Below are 21,667 nucleotides of genomic sequence, written 5' to 3' on the forward strand. Positions count from 1 at the left end.
TTGGTTTGTTGTGAAATATTGCTTATGTGGCTCAAATTACAGAAGTATGGTAATTCTGCTGTTCTCTAAAAGTACTTTGGTGACATCTGCTGGTTGATGAGGTTAACAGCCACTTCCATTAGTACAAAAGGCCTACTTCATGCAAAATGTTTTTTGTTTAAGCCAAAGGTAAGTATAGAAACACTGTTTTAAAATTCAGCCTGTGTTTTGAATATTGTGAGTATTGTTTAGATATGCATATCTTATCATAAATCAGAGAAAGAAAACAGCCATTGTTATTTTAAGATTAAAGAGCGATTGCAAACATAGTGACCAGCACAATGTATTCTGCATGTGATATTGATCAGTCTCCACGATGCCAATCATGCAGGTCAACCAGTATAGGGGTTAACCCCTAAGACCCTGTAAGACCTCAACTTCTTCTTTATGTTTGTACTGTACAAATGTAAAGACTGTACTGTACTGATTTACATACATTTCAAAGGTCCTGGAATAGAAACTGGTGGGACTTTACAAAATATGACAGTTAAGTCAAACTGTTTCAACAAAAACATTGGTATTACTAAGAAGAACTCAAAATAGGGTTTAAAAACCCGGAATGTATTTATTACAAGAGGTGTCTAGCTATCACCAAAATGATGATCTGGACTAAACTACTTAGTACTGTAGCTGAGTAGTTTGCTGTAGTTTTCCGACTTTCATGGTACCTACATTGCTATTTTAACTCAGCTGCAATTCAACTTTAGACAGTCCCGACCATCAAAATACATTAGTACAAAAATGTTTGGGCACCCCTGATAATTTTCATGATTTTCCTTTATATAAATAATTTGTTGCTCAGATCAGCAATTTCAGTTAAATATATCATATAGCAGACGAACACAGAGATATTTGAGAAGAGTTTAAAATTAATTAACCCCTTCTGTTATGTTCTGGGTCAAATTGACTGCAAAAAAACAATAACTAAAACAAAATTGCAATGCTAAGTTTCAGTGTTCAATGTAGAACGACTGTGTTTTATATGTTGGTAATAAAGTAGTGGAACATTAAAAAGCATGCATGCAAAGAGCATGCATATATATTTTTTTTATGAAAATCGAGTGAATTATCCTAAATGAACCATTATCTTTTTGAGGTAAGGAAGACCATTGCACTAAATATTGAAAGAATAATTAGCAATGAAGTTAGTAATGAAATATTCACACTGCTTGTTAGGATTTGTTTGGTTTCAGACATCTTTTGGATAATTAACCATGCAGGATTGGATCATTATTCCTGTTCCTGACAAATAAGTGTGCATATGTACAGGATATTAATTGAATTAATTGAAATTATGTTACTCTCCTTCCCAAAAATCACAGCAAGTACAGAAAATAAGATGATAAATATAAAAGAATGAGAGACACTATATGTAAAATACAACAAGGACACAGATAGACATACGTGAGACAAGAGACACAAGCCAATAGTGCAATAGTGATGAGGGGGTGATTAAGATGGAATTACAATGTAAGTATAAACAGTAGTGCAAATATGGTATAATAGCGTAAGGCTGGTAAAGTGAATAAACATAACAGAAGGGTTAAATCAATAGATAGCAGTGCTAATACACACTACGCACTAGTGAAGTGTGTGTGTGTGTGTGTGTGTGTGTAGCTCACTCAGCACTTAAGGAACCCACAGTTTGTGCGGCTGTGACGTCAGGCGGTCAGCTGATCAGTGTTTACATCCCGCACTGTGGCCGCTCGCGCTGGATGAGGACAGAGGCGCAGAGCAGAGCTAGAGGAACAGAGGCGATGGAGGGAATAAACACAGCCCGGCTCGAGCCGTGAAGCGCCGGCCCGCGTCCTGATCACACTGCGCTGAGTCACCGGAGCGCGGGGCTCTTTGTCTGCGGTGGAGATCAGATTTAGCGAACAGCAGCTCCCTCCCTCGCTCCCTCCATCTGCTGCCTTTATTTACAGACAGACAGACAGACAGACCCGCAGGGTGCATCCGAGGTGAGCCTGAAAACAGCGCGCTTTATTATCAACCGCACTTTACACCATCCGCCAGCGTTTATATCAGTGCTAATAAAACACAAACACAAACAAACACACAAGTGCTTCTGATTTCACCTTTAACCCAAAAAAACACACACCAAACTACAGATAAAACACATCAGGGATCAGGGGGCTCTGTACGCGCTGTGATTGTTGGGGACAGTTTTGGGGGGCTCGCGGATGAAAGGCGCGTCTGTGCGCGCGTGTTTGGCCGAGTGGCGCAGCTGCAGTGGGGGCGCAGTGAGAGAGGATTGGTGGGCATGTTGCTCAGCCGCGCAGTTTCTGAGCATGTGAGTCTCCGGGGAAGTTTATCACTTTCCTCTTCCATAGCGACACCTGCCGGCTAACAACACTAACTGAGAAATGCTGAGTTCACTATCTCACCATCTTTACTATTTCTGTGCAGTTCTATACTCCTAAAATTACAAAATCCTTGTTGGACCTTTCACATTAGGAAAAATAAATACAGATTTGTACTTAACCATCCTGTTATGTTACGAGTCTTATTGACCCGTTTTACAGTTTGAATATCTGGGAAAAATAGTTAAAAGTATTTTTGTTCAGTATAAAACTTCTTCTGCTCGCCTTAATTAGTGTAATCAACATATAACCCCCTTTTATGTCTGATATGTTGGTCTTTCAAAAGTAGTAGAGTAGTAAAACGTTAAAAAAAAGTTTGATCCCTTTAAAAAAAAAAAAAAAGAGTGATTATCCTGAGTGAACCATTACTTGTTAGAGGTAAGGAACTCCATTGCACTCAATATTGATAGAATAATTAGTAGGGAAGTTAGTAATCAAATATCCACACTGCTTGTTAGGATTGTTTGAATAATTATTATTTTGGATAATTATTAGTTTGGATTTGAATTGGATAATGAAACATGCACTGGGTCAAATTGACCCGAGAACACCATTGCTGTTCCTGACAAATGAACATAACAGGAGGGTTAAAAAAGTACAAAGCTTATATATACCTTATATACAGTAAAATACTTTTCAGTGAAAGCCTTTTTTGTACCCATGTTTTTGAACCAGTAAAGATTATAAAGATTATAAAAATTAACTGAATATGTGTCAGAAAACGTGATGATCCAATATGATCTGGCTTTCAAATGAAAAAGTACAGTGATTACAGTTTTACAATTTGGACTGTGGTTTCAATATTGTGCTTTTTTAGATCTGCATATCTTAAAATTAAAGAAAGAAAACAGCCATTCTGTGCAGTCCTATACATATAAAATCAAAGGGTCCCTGATGGACCTTTCACATTAAGAAAAATAAATACAGATTTTTACTTAAAATAGTCCAAAGCATCTCTGGGGCTGTACCTTTTATTGAGGTACAATAGAGTACCTTTCAGTGAAAGTCTTTTTTGTACCTATGTTTTTGTACCACTAAAGATTATAAAGATTATGAACATCAACTGAATATGTGTCAAAAAATACATGATGATCCAAAATTGTTAGTTTTTTTTTAAATGAAAAAGTACAGTGATACAGAATACTGAATGTACCTTTTGGCTGCTGGTTAAATGGTACAAATCTGTACTTCCTGCTGTTAAGTAAGACTTTGTACTTCAGAGGGAACACAAATGACCCTCTAAAGACCAATATTATATTTTTGATGGTACAATTATGAAAAGTGTACCTTTGAGAACAAGCAAATACTTATATTGTACCTCCCTTTTTAAGTGTGTTGGAGGTTCTTCCATTTGAAACTGTGGAGAATCTTCTTACTGCTATCTTGCACATTTTGCACTTAAAAGGTCATATATGTTCTATGTAAATTTTTTGGAATGATTTTCTAAGTGATTTCTGACTAATAAAAAGTAATGATTCTTTAAAAGGTTCGTACCAAGTTTGTAATAAAGATTTTTAAAGGTTTAATAAACATTCTAAAGATTCTTTACCAATGAATCTCTGATACAAACTTATTTGTCTCTTCTATAGCATTACTTTTTAAAGAACCATTTGAAGTAGCATTATTTTAAAGGGTTTATAGTACACAGTATTTTGTGTATTAACAGATAGAATACAATACACAGTTGCTGCACAGTTAATACCACACCGTTACATTACAGACTCACTCAAAGTTTAAACGGATCTCCTGATCACGTCCTCTCTAAAATTTTACTCCAAGGCATGTCTTTGTTTTCTCCTTCCATTGTGTTCTTCCACAGGAAAACTGCTACAATGGGTGGAGCTGTGAGTGCAGGAGAGGACAATGATGAGTTGATTGATAACCTGAAGGAAGCTCAGTACATTCGTTCAGAGCTGGTGGAGTGTGCTTTCAGAGCCATTGACCGTGCTGACTACTACCTAGAAGAGTTCAGAGACAGTGCTTACAAGGACCTGGCCTGGAGACATGGCAACATCCATCTTTCTGCACCCTGTATCTATTCGGAGGTGATGGAGGCCCTGGACCTGCAGCCTGGTCTGTCCTTCCTCAACTTGGGAAGTGGGACAGGTTACCTCAGCACCATGGTGGGCCTCATATTGGGTAAGTCAGAGTTGCAGCTGTGGGCTGTGGAATGAAGCTTTTATGAATTAAGCCCATTCAACACTTGTATGTTACATTTGAGCTTGAGTACATTAATAAACTAATCTGGTATTGACACCATTTCAACTCCAGATTGTTCAGTCTGATTGGCCAGTTCAGGCTTGTATATAGCTTTATGATCAAACACCCAGTTTTTGTATAAACTTAAAAAGATACAAAAAATAAAATCTGATTGCCATTAAAATTGAATGACAATCAAAAATACACCACCATCTATTGCAATCTGCTTGAAAGACAATTCTGAGTTCACTATTCGTTCATTTTTATACCCTTTCTTTTATTATACTTTCATTACCCTGACAGCCACAAAACTGTATATACTCTTTTAGGACAAGCCCACAAGCACTTATCCTCATAAAAATAACCTATTTTTTTCACACATCCCCAAGTTACAGAGTTTCTGAATCCTGACAGCCTTCAGGATCCATGTACTTGGATTTTGGTAACTGAAGAGCAGGTAATTGAGCTCTAATTTACAGCCATGTTGACCGACAGTACTCTTTGTCTCTTTTTCACCGTTTGTTCCTTACAACCATTTTGTGTTTCCTTTCTTTTTGACTTTTCTAGTTTAGGTTGACATTTTTTCTTTATAAGCGCACCTAAAATAAGATAACTTGGTTATTCATTGGAAGGGATCCATTATTGAAATGTAAAATGTATTTTTTTTTTTTTAAAAACGCTTATGAAGGAAATTAAGGGACAATAAGGTGTTAAGAGCTTTGTACAGAAGTGCTCTAGTCTTAGAGCATTGGACTTCATGACAAAAATATGTCTTTTAGAGCAACATATACTAATAGGATTTCTCACAGTTGCCTCCCCCATCAGACTCCACCTCTACCACAGCTGTGATTGGTCTTTTTGCATGTCAGTTGAACAGCCTCCTTACAAAATTAGTTGGTTTATTTCCTGCCATGTTAATTGGTGAACAATACCAGGCATTGATGATAGACAAAAGACTTGTGGCTTGTGAAAGTAAAAGTGCTCAATCCTAGGATTTAAACCCATAACCTTCTGGTTGCTGTATCATCTCCTCCTACTGGTAATATTGGGGTATGTGCATCATATAAACCAATACATTGGGGAACCTGCTCATTCTTTGTTTAAAATGTTTCCCCTTTTTGGTGGAGAAACTGCCTTACTGTTCAGAGAATGCTTTCTATTAGATTTAGAAACATTGCTTGAGGATTTGATTGCATTCAGCAGCATAAACATTGGTGAGGTCAGGATCCACTGCTCCACAGCTCAATTCTGAGGGGCTTTACACCCCCCTTGCCCATGTATAACATTAGTCATGGTAGCCATAGGTTTATATCTAATCATATTTGGTTCCTATTCTATTGCAATTAATTCCAATGGTTGTCTACAAGCAATAGGACATACAGTTTATGTGGGATCTGTTTGCAGTTTCCATAAAAGGCTCATTGAATATTGTTCACTGACGAGTGTTGTGCTTGCTGTGTTCCTACAGGTCCATTTGGTGTGAATCACGGTGTTGAACTACATGCTGATGTCATTGAGTACGCTTATCAGAAGCTGGACTGCTTCATCAAGACCAGTGACAGCTTTGACAGGTCTCAGAGTCATGTGCTGACTGCTGATTTATGTTGTTTTAGTTAGATAGTAAAGGAAGAGCATGTATTGCTGTTTCTTCTATGTAAAATATGGCTAACGATTAGACCTGACCACTTCATCTTTTATGCATCAGGTTTGAGTTCTGCGAGCCCTCCTTCGTAATTGGGAACTGTCTTGAGATTGCCCCTGAGAGCAGGCAGTACGACCGGGTGTACTGTGGAGCAGGGGTTCAGAGGGAACATGAGGATTACATGAAGAACCTGCTAAAAGTTGGTGGTATATTGGTACTCCCCTTAGAGGAAAAGGTGAGAAAAAATCAGTGTCTCAGAAAATTTGAATATTATAAAAGAACAGTTGGCACTTTTGGCAGTGTGGGCAGTGTGCCAAGTCCTCCCTGAAAATGAAATTCGCATCTCCATAAAATATAGCAAAGGGAAGCATAAGGTGCTGACTTTGGACTCTCCAAACCATCACTGATTGTGGAAACTTCACACTAGACCTCAAGCAGTTTGGACTGTGTGTCTCTCCACTCTTCCTCCAGACTCTGCTCTCTTGATTGATTTCCAAATGAAAAATGAAAAATTTACTGATGATCAGTGATGGTTTGAAGAGTCATGTCATCTGCTGGTGTTGATCCACTGTGTTATATCAAGTCCAAAGTCAGTGCGGTGTTTTCCCAGAAAATCTTACTGCGCTTCATGCTTACCTCTGCTGACAACTTTTATAGAGATGCAGATTTTAGAGCTTGTGCAGGCATTTAACAGTTCTTGAATGTCACAGTTTCACATATCTACTGGAACTATGTCATAGAGAGCATTAGCTACCACAGTAAATAGTGCAGTGGTTGACGTGACCATCACCATCTGGCTAGAATATTCTGTGTGACCAGAGAAGTGACTCTGCGGCAGCGTTTACTTAAGATACATACACTTTGAGGTAATTTAGGGAAAACCCTAAATTATAAGGACACTCAAATTAGCTGGTCTCACAACATATATTATGCCAATCGTATCCAAAATAATTGAGATCACATTTATTCTGATGGTTTATTCTAATTAATCTTTGTTTTTTATCTCAGCTTACTAAAATTACTCGGACGGGATACAACTCATGGGACACCAAAAAGATAATTGCTGTGTCCTTTGCACCTCTTGTACTACCAAAACACAGAGAAAATGGGAAACCCAGGGTAGTATCTCTACGTAAGTTCTCTACTAATGTACATTTCTGCTAGTGCTAAATTATGCTCTATGCCTCGTGGTCTTCACTGAAGTCTCACATACAGAAGCTCACTAATACACTAAGCTTTGACTTGTGTAGTGAGTCTAGTGAGTCTCTTAATCAGTTTGGTGCTTTTCTTGTTTTGCAGCTTCTATGTTCGAGGTCCGAAGCCTCCAGGACTTGGCTCGCATCTCCATCCGACAGACCCTGAAGAAGTCAGTGTCTGGCCCGTGGCCTCTGCCCCGGAGAGCGGGGTCCAGGAGCAGATCCCGTATAAAACAGAAACGGGAACACCGCGACTCCACCCTGCTGACCAACCGCTACGTGTTCATGAGTCGCCTGATCCCCGGACCTATGGATGACAACAACAATCAGTCGGGGACGGACGACGAAGAGGAGGACTGCAGAGGAGTTTGTGAACGTGAAGAGGACGAGGCAGAGGAAGATGAAGACGGGAGGAGGAAGGAGGGACGGGTTCTGCTGATTGAAACTCCAGTTAACATCCTGCGGGAGAAAATCCTCACCCTGCCACTTCCTGAGCCACTCAAGATGTACCTTCTGTATTACAGAGAGAAGTAGGCTATTAGTGTTCGGTCAGGCACAGCCCAGCCCTGCCCAATCATGGGCTTCTACAGGTACCCACAGCCCCATCAGTTCAACTCCTGCCTTGTCAGCAGAGATGTCAAGTGCAATTTTTAATAATGAAATAATCAGTTTTTTGGTTTCTATCAACAAGCACAGCTTCTTTCATCATGACCTGTTGTAGCTGTTATTCCACAACCTTGTAAAACTGCATTGTGGCAAATTCTGGAATGGAACAGAAATGGTTGCATACTGATTAATAGTAACAATGTAGATACATTACAAGGTAAGAATGTTACAGGGTTTTGAGACCATGATAGTATAAACAGTGTTCTGAATAAATAGCTTAACAGAGGGCTCAGAAGACTAAAGACTGGTTTATACTGCAGTGTCTACAGTGTAACCTGCGCAAGTAGCCTAGGCTGTTTTGAGTGTTTTTGCCTGACTGCATTTTGTGTCTGTGTCATTCTGCACATCAATCACAGCTGCTGTGGTCTGCGCAGCTGCAACACAGTTAAATTTCTGGGAAGGCACATGCTACAGGGTAGGGTACACGGCTATGTGTCGGCTACAGCTTAGATTTAACATAGAACCAAACATTGGGCCTTAAGACCCTGTAGTCTCACTGTGGCCCAAGGATTGCGAGGTAAAATCCAGGATCATGCTGCCTTGGCCAAGGGAACACAGTTGGCCAATCTGTCTCCTCATCAATCCCAGTGTGATGCTGGTTGGGACAGGTGTTTGTTCCCCACAAAGCTGGGGATCTGGCGCTTTCCTCAGAGCTCACTGGCTGCTGTGTGATGAAGAGAGGCGGTGGCTAATTTCACAGGTATAGGAGGGGGCATGCACTTGTGTTTAATCTTCGACTGTCGGGAGCATTGCAAATAATATGGGGAGTCCTAGTGAGAAATACAAAAATGTTCATTATTTTTTTCAAAAAAAAAAAAAAAAGATTCTACCCATAAACTATTAAATAAGCTATTAAGACAATTACATCGCTTTATATAAGATAACTAAAAAAAAAAAACTCATCCTTGACTCATGCCAGCTTGTCAGGAACCTCTTTTTATAACTTATATATGGGAGAAAAAACAGGATTATATATATTAATGTCTCTCTTACTGCCTGCTGATGGTAAATGTAGTCTCAGAGGTTATTATTTCAGTAAGAGTAAACTTTTTTGTTTGGTTGGATTTCAGTCCTCTACAGCGAGAGACTTTACTGCTTTTTCTTTACATTTTTATTTTTTGATTACGTTATTATTCTAAAAAAAAAAAAAAAAAAAAAAGAGGAAAACAATTATGGCTGACGGCCTGCTGAATCACAAATAATGTGTTATGTGGAACTGTTTGCCTCTCTGTGTGTTTCAGTTGTCTGTTTCATCTTTATCTCAACATTTAGAGACTGATATTTTATGAAAATGATCCGTGTACATTATTAATGGAGTGTGTGAAAGGTACAATTACTTCAGTGATTATTGTGTAATTAACAAAGAAGTCCTGTTGTGCTTTGGAGAACAAAAATATATATGTATATACATAAAAATAATAGTAACTGCACTAAAGTTAATTAGAATTCTTCAGAGAAAGTGGAGTATATGCTTTTTTTCCATCCAACAGAGACACCCAAGTGTTTATTCCTGGGCCAGTTCAAACTAATCTTTCAACTTTTGATCTATTTTTTTGAGATCTGCTGTTTTCAAGCTTATTTTTAAAGGCACTTTGTTTATATCCGTCACGGTTTGTACTAAATATTTGTCTCACAGTGTGCCACGTTGAGAGGTATTGAACCAATTACTATTATACAGGGACATACACCGATTAAGCATAACATTATGTTCACCTTCTTTTGTATATACCCGTTATCCACCGTTTCAGCTCCACTGATCACGTATCTGTTTCTCTGTATACATTCTTATCCTCCTTTCACCCTGTTCTTCAATGATCAGTATTCCACAGGATAGACCACCACAGAGCAGCTGTTATTTGGTGATACGTCATTCATTCTCAGTACTGTAGCGCGCTGGTATGAGTAGATCAGACAAAGCAGAGGTGGCACAGTGTTTAAAAACTCCAGCAGCACTGCTTTGTCTGATCCACTCACACTAGAGCAACAAACACTAACACCACCACCCAAATAATATCTGCTCTCCTCTATCTTGTAGGATTCTGATCATTTAAGGACAGGATGAAAGGAGAAGGATAACATATGCAGAGAAACAGATACAGGACTACAGTCCTAGTTATAGAACAGTATAGTTATAGAACTATACTGTTATCCTATATGCTCAGCGGAGCTGAAAAAATAAGTAACGGGTGTAGAAACAAGGAGGGCATAAGGTTTTCAATATATTAAACAAAAAAAAAAAAAAGGACCACCATGTGATGCTTTTCTTTGGGCAACAGTCTGATCATTTTCAGTGTAAATAGTTATGACACTGCTTCAATCTAGATGTTTACAGGGACAGAATCGGTGCATTGTATACAGTTCATCAATTACATTCAAAACTAATCCTCCATTGCTTACTTGTGTATTAATGTTCAGTTCATGTGGTTCACATCCAAACATTCCCCAAGTCAACAGAGATGGAACAACGACAGAGAAATATTTAAAGACTGGGTGTTCAATGTAGCAAATCCTAGAGGGCCAAACTAAGCTTTGATTTTGCAATTATTATTATTATTATTTTTTTAGATGTACCCAGCTTAAAAATGTTTGAAGAATGTAAAATCTGCCTTTGTGTTGAAGAACATAAACATCATTGACAACTACTGTTTATATGAAGTCAAATAAAGTTTGAAATTGTCACATCATCAAACTGTAGACATCGTTATTCTAAGCCTATTAAAAGTAAAAGCTGGACTGATCTGCTCGAAGATTTTCATTCCCGTTCATCCCCCCCACCCCCCGCCACATTTCTCCCCTTCTAAGAACATACTAGGCTTACTTGACTTTCAGGAACAACAAAATATACTTTTTTGTAACACTTTTGTTGTAAAAGACTGTTGGCACATAGGTTTTACTTTATTGATATACATTCATGTATGCCACAACTGTGCTTTGGCTCCTTTCCACATAAATAGGCCTGTCACAATAACCACTTCTTGTATGGATGATATATCATTATAAAACGATTTGCAATAAATTATAGTAATTTTAAGATCATTTTGTGTCACTAATAGAATACAATACCTTAAAAATACAACTACACTTTTTCATAGCAATAACGTTTTTACTTATTTAAAAAAAATGATAAATATCCAAATTATCCTAGATTATAAATATATATACTAGAAATATCCTATATATATATATATATAAAACACACCATCATTAAACAAGTCATATTGGCTCAATTACCATTAATGGGCTCTACTCGCCCAGTAAATAGCCATATATCCATATATTGCACAATATGTGGCTGCACAAAGTTGAGAATGTTTTTGCTGTGACAGGCCAACCTATAACCAACTAGCCATTTCTGAATGTTGCTCTGTGCTGATAAGTGTCAGAAGCCATGAAGCCCATGTTCATTTGTTTAAGAGCCAATCTATTACCAATAAGCTTGTGTAAATATACCCTTTTACAGTTAAATTATTGCCCAGGAAATGGGGTTCCAATGCATGTTTCTGCAGCCTTTAACATATGGACATGAACTGTTTAACGGAAAAGTGTGTTGTGAACAATCTGTTCCCATGGTACACGCCGACAAACGTTTTGAAGTGTTAAAAACAAATATGTGCTACCCATTTTTTGAGAAGTAAAGAATGAAAATCAACAAAAAAAGTAAATGTAGAAAAGGAATCTGCTCATTGTCAGCTTTATTAGATTAGAATACTGTGCTTAACCGCCAAGTACAGACTGGACTTCACTTTGGATAAGAAAATAAAAAGAAAGGAAGCACTTACAAAATAACAAAAAGTAATTTGCTTGTTTAATGATTTAAAAAAATATTTCTTTGCAAGACAAGACGCACATAACTCTCCACTCTTTTTTGTCCAGAGAGGCAAGTGAGAAAAACGCAAACATGAACACCATTTTTACACTGAACTGATGACTGGTGTCAAGTAGATGAGGTAAATGTTTTGTTGGGAAAGGGGAAAAAAGAAAAAGTATAAAGAAAAGGCACAATCTACAATCAACCGTGCCATGTAAATTCACTTAATACCAATAATAATAACAATAATAATAATTAATAATAATAATAATAATAATAATTAACAATAATACACATCGTAACACCATCATAACAGCAATAGAAAAAATATGAAGCAAAAATACAGACTGAAATTTATCTTGCAGGGCATCTTTCAGCCCCTTTGTTTCACCTTGACCATCACCAAAAATCTGGCTTGTAATGATACAAGTCCTACCTCATGTTCTTCGCTCGCTCGAGTCTGAAAAAATCTCTGATTTATCATCATCAAGGGTGAAGGACCCAAGTCTGCGGAGGCCAGCGCATTGGCTTTGACCTTTAGGCTCAGTTTGGAGGTTCTGTAACACACTATCTGACCACCAGACAAGAAACACAGAGTTTGGAGGGGCCGATGCAGTCATCGTGACAGAATGCACCGCACCCCTGGCACATGATCATGGCCTTGAGACGGCAGGAACACTTAAGGGCCACTTCTTCTGCGGCGCTGTCGGCAAACGCCTGGATGCTAAGAGTAGCACTCTGGCTTCCAGCGTTCCCGATGCCGACGCGTGGCCGCAGCTGCAGCACGCTGTCCGCTATGCTTCGGGAGAAGCCACTACTGTCCACTACAGACACGTTAGCCGTGTAGCTGAAGCCGGCAGATCCTCCGTTGCCTCCACTCAAGACACCACCTCCACTCTGCTGCAGCTTAGGCAGCTTTCCGTACAGATGGTAGGGGAGAGATGAAGCAGAGGTAGAGGAAGGAGACGAGGAGTCCGTTTGTCGAACGTAAGGGTTTTTGCCTTGTTCTTTTTTCGCCATTCTTGCCAGAGACATTTCCATGTTAAGCAGTCCTTCCATTGCTCCTCCACTTCCTCCTCCGCTCACATAACTGTCCATAGAGCTCGGAGGCTCTCTTTTGGTTACTACTACAACAGAGCCGTTGCCACTGATTGGAGACTGTAAATTTTTGGTGAGAGCTTGCTGGCAAGAGGGGCGTGAAGAGACCTCGTTCTTCACACTAGCTGCAAGAGAGAGCTGCTGCTGCTGTTGATAGGACTGAGGTGGTTGTGGGGGGTGTGGGGGGTGTAATTTGGATGGGTGCCAGCTGATCTTAACCGTAGGTACAACTTCAGATAGACAGAGGTCACCCTGTGGAGGAGAAGGAGCATCAGGTATGGTTCTGCACATGGCCTGGGGGAGGTTACTGGAGGAGTGCTGCTGAAAACCAGACGTCGGCCTCTCTGGAGTTTCACCCCGTGAAGGCTGAGGTGTGGGGTGCTCTTTGATAACGGCCGATTCCAACGCTCCAGAAGGAGCGCTCTGAGAATTAACGTCCACTGGCCGAGAGGTGGAGGATGTGGAGGGCAGGGGGGTAATGACTGGTACGGCACCAGGAGGCGCAGTGCTTCCTGGCTGCTGAGGAACAAACTGTTGGACAACCGTGCCACGGGAGCCGGACTCCTCATACAAATAGGTCATTCGAGCTGGTGCAGCGCCAGGAGGAGATGCACCATAATTCCGTACAGGCCCTGGAGACACTCGAGCAGAGGGAGCCAGGGTCCTGGGAGGTCCTCCAGGCTGGCGGTTGGATGGCAGGCCCGGTGGTGTCCCTGGAAGTCGATTTATCTCCAGTTTACTAACAGAGTGAGGCTGGGGTAATACTTTCTCTAAAGGCAAGCTGCCTTGAAGAAGCTGAGTAACTAGGGGGTTGTTAGCCTCCACAGACGACACAGGTCGTACAGAGCTTTGAGCCCTCTTCGCAGCAGCAATGGCAGAGTTTTTAAATCCGAGATCATCGGCAGGTCCTCTGTTGAATGGTTTCGAATCCTCCTCCGGGATAAATGGCTTGCCACCATTGCTGTTCTCATTCAGACTTTGAGGAGCTCTGCTTTGGTCATTCTCTCCCTGTGTGAGGTACGATTGCACATGGGCCTGGGTCAAGGCATTGGAGTTTTGTTCTTGGGAATGGCGGATTGTGTGTTGCTTCTGGGACTGAATTACTGGCTGGTTTGGCATGCCATTGGGAAAACGAGCCTGAATGACTGTCTGACTATGGGCAGGGTTGGAAACATGGGCCTGAATGACTGGTTGCTGGTGCTGTGGAGGGCTCAAAGTGCATGAGGTAATACGACTTGGTGTCTGAATGACAGGCTGATTTTGGGATTTTGTATTCTGAGCCTGCACTCCATTATGGTCCACTGTTCTAGGCCAGTCCACTGTGTCATCCTCTTGAGTTTCGTTCTCAAAATCTGATGCAGTCTCTGTGGAATCACTGTGCATCCCAGTGTCTTCCTCTCCGATTCGATCTGGATGACAAGGGGGAGGCGTTTCATAGCTCGTTCCATATTTACTATCAGCATCAATATCTTCAGCCTTATGCTCCTGCAAAATTCTCTGTCTTACTCCTCCAAGCTCCTCTGAACCCTCAATGAAACCATTTCTGGCTGTAACAAGAGTCTCTTTGGGGCCTTTGACATCTGAGCCATGCTGGATGACGCCAGTTGTACCAGAGCGATGTTCGTTCTGCTTCTGTTCACCTTCCCAAGACTGGGATGATGCTGCAAGGGTTCTGATCACATCAACACCCTGAGCACCAAACCTAGGCAGCGAATCAGGTATGGATGTGGGAACCAGATTAACGGCTTCACTGGGCACTGGTGTATAACTAGGAGTCACTGTTTGGCTGTCACTAGAATCTGCTTCTTCACCCCTGACCTCTTGGTGACTGCTTACAGACTCTGGCTCACTTGGAGTAGGCACTGGAGTGTCCAAGGTCTGTTCAGAGGCTTTATCACTAGAGCAAGTGGCCACCTCCTCTACACCACAGATTTCCTCCACCTGGTCCTGGGAGGCTGGACTGTCTGTCTCAGGTGGTGAGGGTGTAGGGGTTTTAGGTGACTCAGATAGCAGCACTGAAGGATTAGAGGATACAGAGGAAGGAGATGGCACAGCCTGTGGGGTTGAAGCCTGAGGCTTTTCTGAGGTCTCTACATTGGATAGCTGTAATTGTGCTCCAGACGAATGAGAGCTCGCAGGCGATTCCTGTTCCTCCACATCAACTCCTCCTCTTCCTCCTCCTCCTCCTCCTCCTCCTCGTCTTCCTCCTCCTCCTCCTCCTCCTCCTCCTCCAGGTTCAATGGGACCCGGGTGCTCTCTCGAACGCCTCCCGCTGGAGCGATCCGGTATCCCAGTACCACCCCCCGGGCCGCCCCCCCCAGGCCCTGGCCCGTCCCCAGTGGCTGCAGCAACAGCAGCGGCTTCCCGCTGTGCACGGGCTTGCTGGGCGCGGGCCTTGATGTCCGCCAGGGTGCGCGCCCCCGTCCCACAGCGCCGCGACCCCTCGTTGGGGGGCACGATGCGGGGACAGATTTGGTACGTTGGCCCTTTGACCCAGGGCGGTTTGATCCGGGAGAGCTGAATCTAGGAAAAAAGGAAAAGAGGGCGGGGAAAGAAGGGGGAAGAAGATGGGGAAAAAGACAAGAAAAGGGAAAATGGTCACTTTAGAAAAGCAATTGAAAGTCAAAATTATTATGATAAGATTAATAAATATATGAAAGGCTAATATTGTAAAAAAAAATATATATACTTTCTCATCAATAACAGCAACAACAACAACAACAATCAATGATATCTGGAATTAAGGATCGGTCAATACTAGCAAGCATTAAAATAAATGAAAATGCAAAAATTCATCATACCCGGATTGGCGGGACCTTGGGCTCCTCGGTTGTCGGCTGCGGCTTTTCTGAGTGCACACGGTCAACTGTGTTACGAAAGGACTGACGCTCATCCAGCCGCGCCCTTTTCTCGGGGAAGCTGGTGTAGGCCTGGGACTCGTCGGGTCTCCTTTTCTGATCCTTGAGCTGAAGAGCAGGGCTGGCTGTAGCGGGACTTGCTGATGGGCTGCTTTCCCTGCTGCTTGCCCCAGTGCCGGCTGTACCAGTGGTGATGACTGAGGCTCCGTCGTCGAGAGGGTCGGTGGCCACAGCAGCAGTTGACGATGAGGAAGAGGACGATGATGACGATGAGTCTGAGCTGGCAGCGAAGGCGCCTTGCCGGTCGGAGGTAGAGGAAGGCGATGAGGAAGGAGAGGAGGATGATGACGTTGAGGAAGAGGAGGAAGATGGCGAGGAGGTGGAGGCAACAGCTGGCTCAACAACTTCAGGCAGCAGGCGGGTGGAAGCTTCTGGCTCGTCGCAGACTGAACTCGCTGAAGTGGGAACAGGAGTGGTTGCAGGAGCAGGCGAGGGGGCTGCCACCTCTGGACAAGGGGGTTCTGCAGGGGTGAGGGGTTCTTCCACTTCTGGATCTGCTGGAAGGATGACCTCTCCTTGGACCGTAGCAGTCTCTGGCACAGGTGACGCAGGTGTAGCAGGTGTAACATCCAATGCAGCCTGATCTTCTTCCTCTTCCTCCTCTTGAGCCGCTGCTGCCGGAGCAGCCTTGCTGAGTGGGCGCCGGGCCCTGCGTCTGAGGTCAGCACGTGATCGTCTCCTAATACGACCCTCTCTCCGCCGCCTTCCAACGCCTCTCCTCTTGGGTGTTGCCACAGCAGCATCAGCCCCCAGAACGGCTTCAGAAACATCTCCAGAATCACTCATTGTGAGCTTCAGTGCCTCCTCAGGTGTCAGGCCAGACCTGTTAGGAAAAGGTTAGAAAAGAGTTTAAGAGCAATTCCAACACAAACATATTTACAATTTACGCTCATCGTCAGATCACAAAATCTTACTTCTGTCCATGATATTCCTCAAAGAACTTCTCCTTCCACACCTCCACTTTCTTTTCCTTCTCCATCTCTTGTCTAAAGCGAACTTGCATCTCATGTGTAAATTCACCTAAAAAAAAGGTTTGAAAACAGACAGGCTTAGAAATACAGTTTGGCACAAAAAAAAAAACAGTTCTCACATAGCTCTGTGGAGCTTGGCTGTCTAACAGTGCACACATGTCTTTAGTAGTTCATCTAAAAAGGGACCATGCCCCTGTTTCAAGGTGACCCTCACCTTCAGCGAGTCTCTCTTTCCAGCTCTGAGAGGCATGAGTGAAAAACTCATTATTCAGTGCTGAACTACTGAGCCGAGCCATACCATCTGGACCAACCTGTACAATAAAAAGAAGACAGGGTCACTAAAGACACATCTTTCTTTTGAAGAAAATGTATCCATGTTTCTCATCTGTCATAATGGAGAGGGACAACATTTAATCACCTACCTGTCTATCCACTTCTGGAAGAAGCTGGAGGAGCTGTTGCTGGGAGTGAGTGGGAAACAGCGCAAACGTGCGAGTGTTAATCAGTGCACGGATGTTGGTGTTGACCAAGATCGATCCTGGAGTTTCAAAGTCCACCTCTACACCGCCCCGACTCCTCTTCATAGGTCCTGCAAAATTCAAACCAGGGATCAATACATATGCAGACTCCACACTGCTCCTCAAGGCAATGTGCTGTTTTTTATATATATAGCGTCTATGCGATGATCATACATAATCAAATTTGTATTAAATTTGTATTTCTTATGTTGAGTTGAATGGCTGCAACTCTCCCCACCCCAAACATAATTCAGGTGTTATACTGAGGGAACATCTAGAGCTGTATTGTGCTTCAAAAACAGGATTTTAATTTGTAAATCAAAGCAAAATATTGCAGCCAGAAGACCCAAGGTTGCAGAATAAATGATACAGCAGCCAGTACATGCCCTGCATTCAATATGAAGCCAACATCACTGGATTCAATTAGCATCACACAAAGCAGACAAGCACAAACATCCAAAAATAGGCCTACAGTCTCTGCATGTGGAGCATCTCAAACACTATATCAGGAAAAAATAAAATAAATAAATAAACAATTGCCACAATTTCCAACAGTTGCTAAATTCACAAATCAGATATAACTGCACCTGTTGAGTTGTTATAAGGGAAGAAATTTATTTTGCTAAAATGAAAAGCATAGTCATGTTTATTGAGACAAACTTTAGCTTATAAGTGTTTGGCTTCATTTTTATTAAACACCCCATGGAGCAACTAGAAATTGGGCTGAACAGTTTGCATGTATGGGATAATTAAGTGGTAGATTAAATGGACTTTTGGCTAAGGGGTTAAAATAAAAAAAAAAAAGCAATAAATGTATTCCTGGGTCTCATCCTCTGTACCTGAACGAAGGCCACGCATGCTCTTGAAGTGCTGGGGACGTTTCCAACCCAGCTCGGAGCGGGCTCGAAGTGTCGGGCCTGGACCCCCCCTAGACCCTTCCCTGCGCCTCCCCGCAGCTCCTGAGGGGACAGGTGGGGGAGGAGGGAGGCTGGTGAGTCTCAGAGAATGAGTGAGTGTGGGAGGGGCAGCACAGGCAGAGAGGCCAGTGACCAGAAAGGCTGGAGCAGCAGGCAAAAAAAGTGCTGGCTAGTGCGCACACACAAAGCCACAAGGACAGACGTCCCAGGCATGGAGATACAGAGCACGAAGGGTGAGTGGATATCTGGAGTGAGGGTGCAAACGCAAAGCAGAGGGGTTCAGATATCCACAGGGCATAGAGCAGGACTGACAACCAGAAACGCTGGTTTCACGCAGGGAGCAAGCTACAAAAAATAGGTCAGTGCCTTTTCTGAGAAGATGCTGTTTTTAGTGTTAACCGACAGACATAGAAGAGGCTGCCAACAGGATGAAACTGTGGGAAAACTGCCCTTGAGAAGACTGCAGTATAAATGATTAAAGAGTGTCGGTGTGTAAAATTACAAACACTGTCAAACCACTCAGTTACAGAGCATCCACAGTCAGGGGGAGTGGGTAAACATACCACTGCAGAGTGAAAAAGATGGGAAGGAAAGGAGGAAAAAAAGGAATGGAGGGAGGGAGAGAGGAAGGAGAGAACAATAACCTGATGGGACGTGTTCACCGTTGACCTTGAGTGGAGTCAGAACCACACGAGGCATCATTACAGCTTTCTTCCTCTGTCTTCCTGACTGTTAAAGAGAGAGGAGAGAGGGGAGAAACAACAAATAAGTTGCAAAAGACGAGTCACTCATGCATTTGCATTAACTGACAAACACAAAACTTTACTTTTTTAAGGTTTTTAAACAGCAAGATGCAAACATTTTAAGGATCTCTGAATCAGTTTTAAAGTGTCATAAAAAAACAGACCAATTGATGTGTACCAAAAATAAGAAATAATATATAAATCACTCTGAATCACCCTAAAAAGTTCTCTAGCAACAATAACAGATATGATTTTAAGATGTTGCAGACCTTTCTCACCACAGGGACACACTTTGCAGAATCTAACAAACATTTTGTTATGTTTGAGAACGAGAAATCCAAGCATACTTGCGTTTCTTGTGCTTTATATAGCAAAATGCTATAAACAGAAAGTGCACAGAACACCACTTAAAGCTGTTTCGGTTTTAGAAAAATGGGATGATTTTATAAAATCACTCTTTGGCAATATTTTTGGCTGTCTTTGGTGGCTTAAAAAAGCAGCACAAAACAGTTTGGTTGTATTTGCGCAACGATAGAAGTATTCAGTTCCATTATATCCATTTCGAGAGATATACTCCCACTCTTAGTCAGCACTCTTGTTGAAAGCAAAACTACTGTGTAAAGGCTCTGTTCCATAAGCAGGGGACCGCACCCCTATCTTCAGTTCTAAACCCACACTGAACAGTGTGTTCAGAACCGAAAAATCAAGCAAACAAACAAACATCTGTAACAGGAAGTAAACCTGTGTTCTTAAAACAAGCTCAAACGATTTTTTTTTGTCAGAGAACAAATAGAACGTCTACAGTTAGTCTAATAATAGAATGATGTTTAAAAAGCACAAAGCACACTTCCTGTACAGATCAACATTTTTAAATACATCCAATCTTAACAACAGTGGGCCAGTGTGGCTGCAGGTTTTCATTCTAAGCAACTAGCCTCCCTGATCCACATCCTCTTGGTTAATAAGTTGGTAGGTCAAATAACAGATGACCTGTGCTTCTGCCTGGCTAGAACGAAAACCACCAGCCTAAACAGTATTGAGCTAAAGTTTTTTTTTACAGAGCAATGTACTTTTTAGTACTGATGCTTGAGAGGAGGAAGGTGCTTAGTCTTTACAACCACCCAGCTTATCCATCAAAACACGACTAAATCATTCAGCCAATTAAGGAAAAAAACTACTGGAGAAAATCAATTTCAGCAGTTCTCAATTTAATGAAAAATCCACATAAAAGTACAAACAATATAATTTTGCTCTCACTCAAGTCCACACGTCCACAGACAGAACACTAACAGAATTATTACACACCAACCTTTGCAAAATCAACGTATGGATTTTGGACTTGTGTTTGGGTGTTTGAAAAGCTGTGATTTACAATAATAGGGTACATTCTTTGGTGGGAATGATGGGAGGGATGGATAGAATGTAAATGTCCAGTATACCTGGTAACAAGAGCATTACATGATATAAGGCACTGGGAGTACCTGTGAGGATCGACTCAGTCGGGTCTGTGGCTCTGTGGAGCAGGAGGCACTGGAGGACGTCTCGTCAACTGAGGCTAAAACAGGAAGCAAAACCAGCAAAAAGATTTTATATAGATAATGTTTCTTAAAGTATTTGTTATTTTAAGGTGAACATGCTTAAGAAAAATTAAACTGAATCTAAGTTAATGCTACACTGACTGTAATAGGGAGAACGGCATCTTTGGCATTGCCAATTATGGGCAGAAATTCTGCGACAGCACAGACATGTGACATGGATGGAGCTCACCAGATCTCACATAAGAAGTACGTAAGTCAACTGTGTAAAATCATGCATCCAGTCCACATACAGAACTGCAACTGAACTGGTAAGAAGTATCTCTCAGCATGCCAACAAATACACATGTAGAAGTAACCATTTCTGTATTTACGACAGTGGTGTTAAAACGAGCCCAAGGGTAATAATTCTAGTTATCATGTAAAGTGACTTGAATAGGTGTTTACAATGGACGAGTGTCTCTCAATCCTGGTCCTGAATGCACCCTGCCCTGCACAGTTTTTCAGATTTTTTTTCTTGAACTCTTAAACCCCCAGGAACTCTTAAAGGCCTTGTTGACTAACCCATTAGCTCAAATCAGGTGTTTCTGAAAAAAAAGAGAAAGCCATAAAATGTGCAGGGCAGGGTGCCCCCAGGAGAAGGACCGAGAAACACTGCCATAGGCTGAGCTAAGACTACAATGTTTCTAAAAATAATACAATATGCCACGCTAATACTGGAAAATAAATAGGCCTAAATGTATCGTCTCTTGTTTATTACAAAAGTACAATTTGAAACGATTTACTGAACAGTGAAAATGTTAACATACCTGTAGACAAACCAACAAAGAACATTAGAATATATTGTTAAAGTTACATATTTTATGAAGTGGTGGCCCAAACAATTACAAAACCCTGCAGGGGACTTTTAATTTGAAACAAGGGATGCAGACACCTGACCTCTGCTAGAGTAAAGCAGTGTTAAAACAAGAAATTAATTCTGACGGCCTCGGCTGCTCTGAAGAGGTTTAGCGATGCTAGCTAACGGTTTTTGCAATGACATACTTTTTAGAAA

At 41.7% G+C, this 21,667-nt stretch overlaps 2 protein-coding genes across 5 annotated transcripts in view; one reads left to right on the forward strand and one right to left on the reverse strand.

Annotated features, from left to right (window-relative positions):
• Positions 1-1,708: 1,708 nt before the first annotated feature.
• Positions 1,709-10,794, forward strand: pcmtd2a (protein-L-isoaspartate (D-aspartate) O-methyltransferase domain containing 2a). The gene is made up of 6 exons (XM_007246845.3): positions 1,709-2,000; positions 4,222-4,541; positions 6,070-6,172; positions 6,307-6,478; positions 7,252-7,375; positions 7,543-10,794. The coding sequence occupies exons 2-6, from the start codon at positions 4,235-4,237 to the stop codon at positions 7,971-7,973; spliced, it is 1,137 nt and encodes a 378-aa protein (XP_007246907.1). The 5' UTR covers positions 1,709-2,000; positions 4,222-4,234; the 3' UTR covers positions 7,974-10,794.
• A 986-nt stretch (positions 10,795-11,780) lies between these two features.
• asxl1 (ASXL transcriptional regulator 1) overlaps positions 11,781-21,667 on the reverse strand; it is a 29,032-nt gene continuing 19,145 nt past the window's right edge. For 2 of the 4 annotated variants that reach the window (XM_007246841.4, XM_007246842.4), the window contains 8 exons: positions 20,560-20,633; positions 18,980-19,064; positions 18,258-18,377; positions 17,323-17,489; positions 17,115-17,211; positions 16,844-16,949; positions 15,813-16,752; positions 11,781-15,534 (listed from right to left, as the gene is read on the reverse strand). In XM_007246841.4, coding sequence (XP_007246903.3) covers positions 12,481-15,534; positions 15,813-16,752; positions 16,844-16,949; positions 17,115-17,211; positions 17,323-17,489; positions 18,258-18,377; positions 18,980-19,064; positions 20,560-20,633 — 4,643 coding nt within the window. In that variant the 3' untranslated portion in view covers positions 11,781-12,480. The remainder of the gene's footprint in view (positions 15,535-15,812; positions 16,753-16,843; positions 16,950-17,114; positions 17,212-17,322; positions 17,490-18,257; positions 18,378-18,979; positions 19,065-20,559; positions 20,634-21,667) is intronic. The other 2 variants (XM_015605191.3, XM_007246843.4) reach the window with 2 other exon arrangements.

Source organism: Astyanax mexicanus, chromosome 13, assembly GCF_023375975.1.
Source record: "Astyanax mexicanus isolate ESR-SI-001 chromosome 13, AstMex3_surface, whole genome shotgun sequence".
NCBI lineage: Eukaryota > Metazoa > Chordata > Actinopteri > Characiformes > Acestrorhamphidae > Astyanax > Astyanax mexicanus.

Coding starts and splice junctions, on each gene's coding strand:
- pcmtd2a (XM_007246845.3), top strand. CDS start 4,235: ATGGGTGGAGCTGTGAGTGCAGGAGAGGACAATGATGAGTTGATTGAT. Junction 4,542..6,069: donor CATGGTGGGCCTCATATTGG/GTAAGTCAGAGT, acceptor GTGTTCCTACAG/GTCCATTTGGTGTGAATCAC. Junction 6,479..7,251: donor TACTCCCCTTAGAGGAAAAG/GTGAGAAAAAAT, acceptor TTTTTATCTCAG/CTTACTAAAATTACTCGGAC.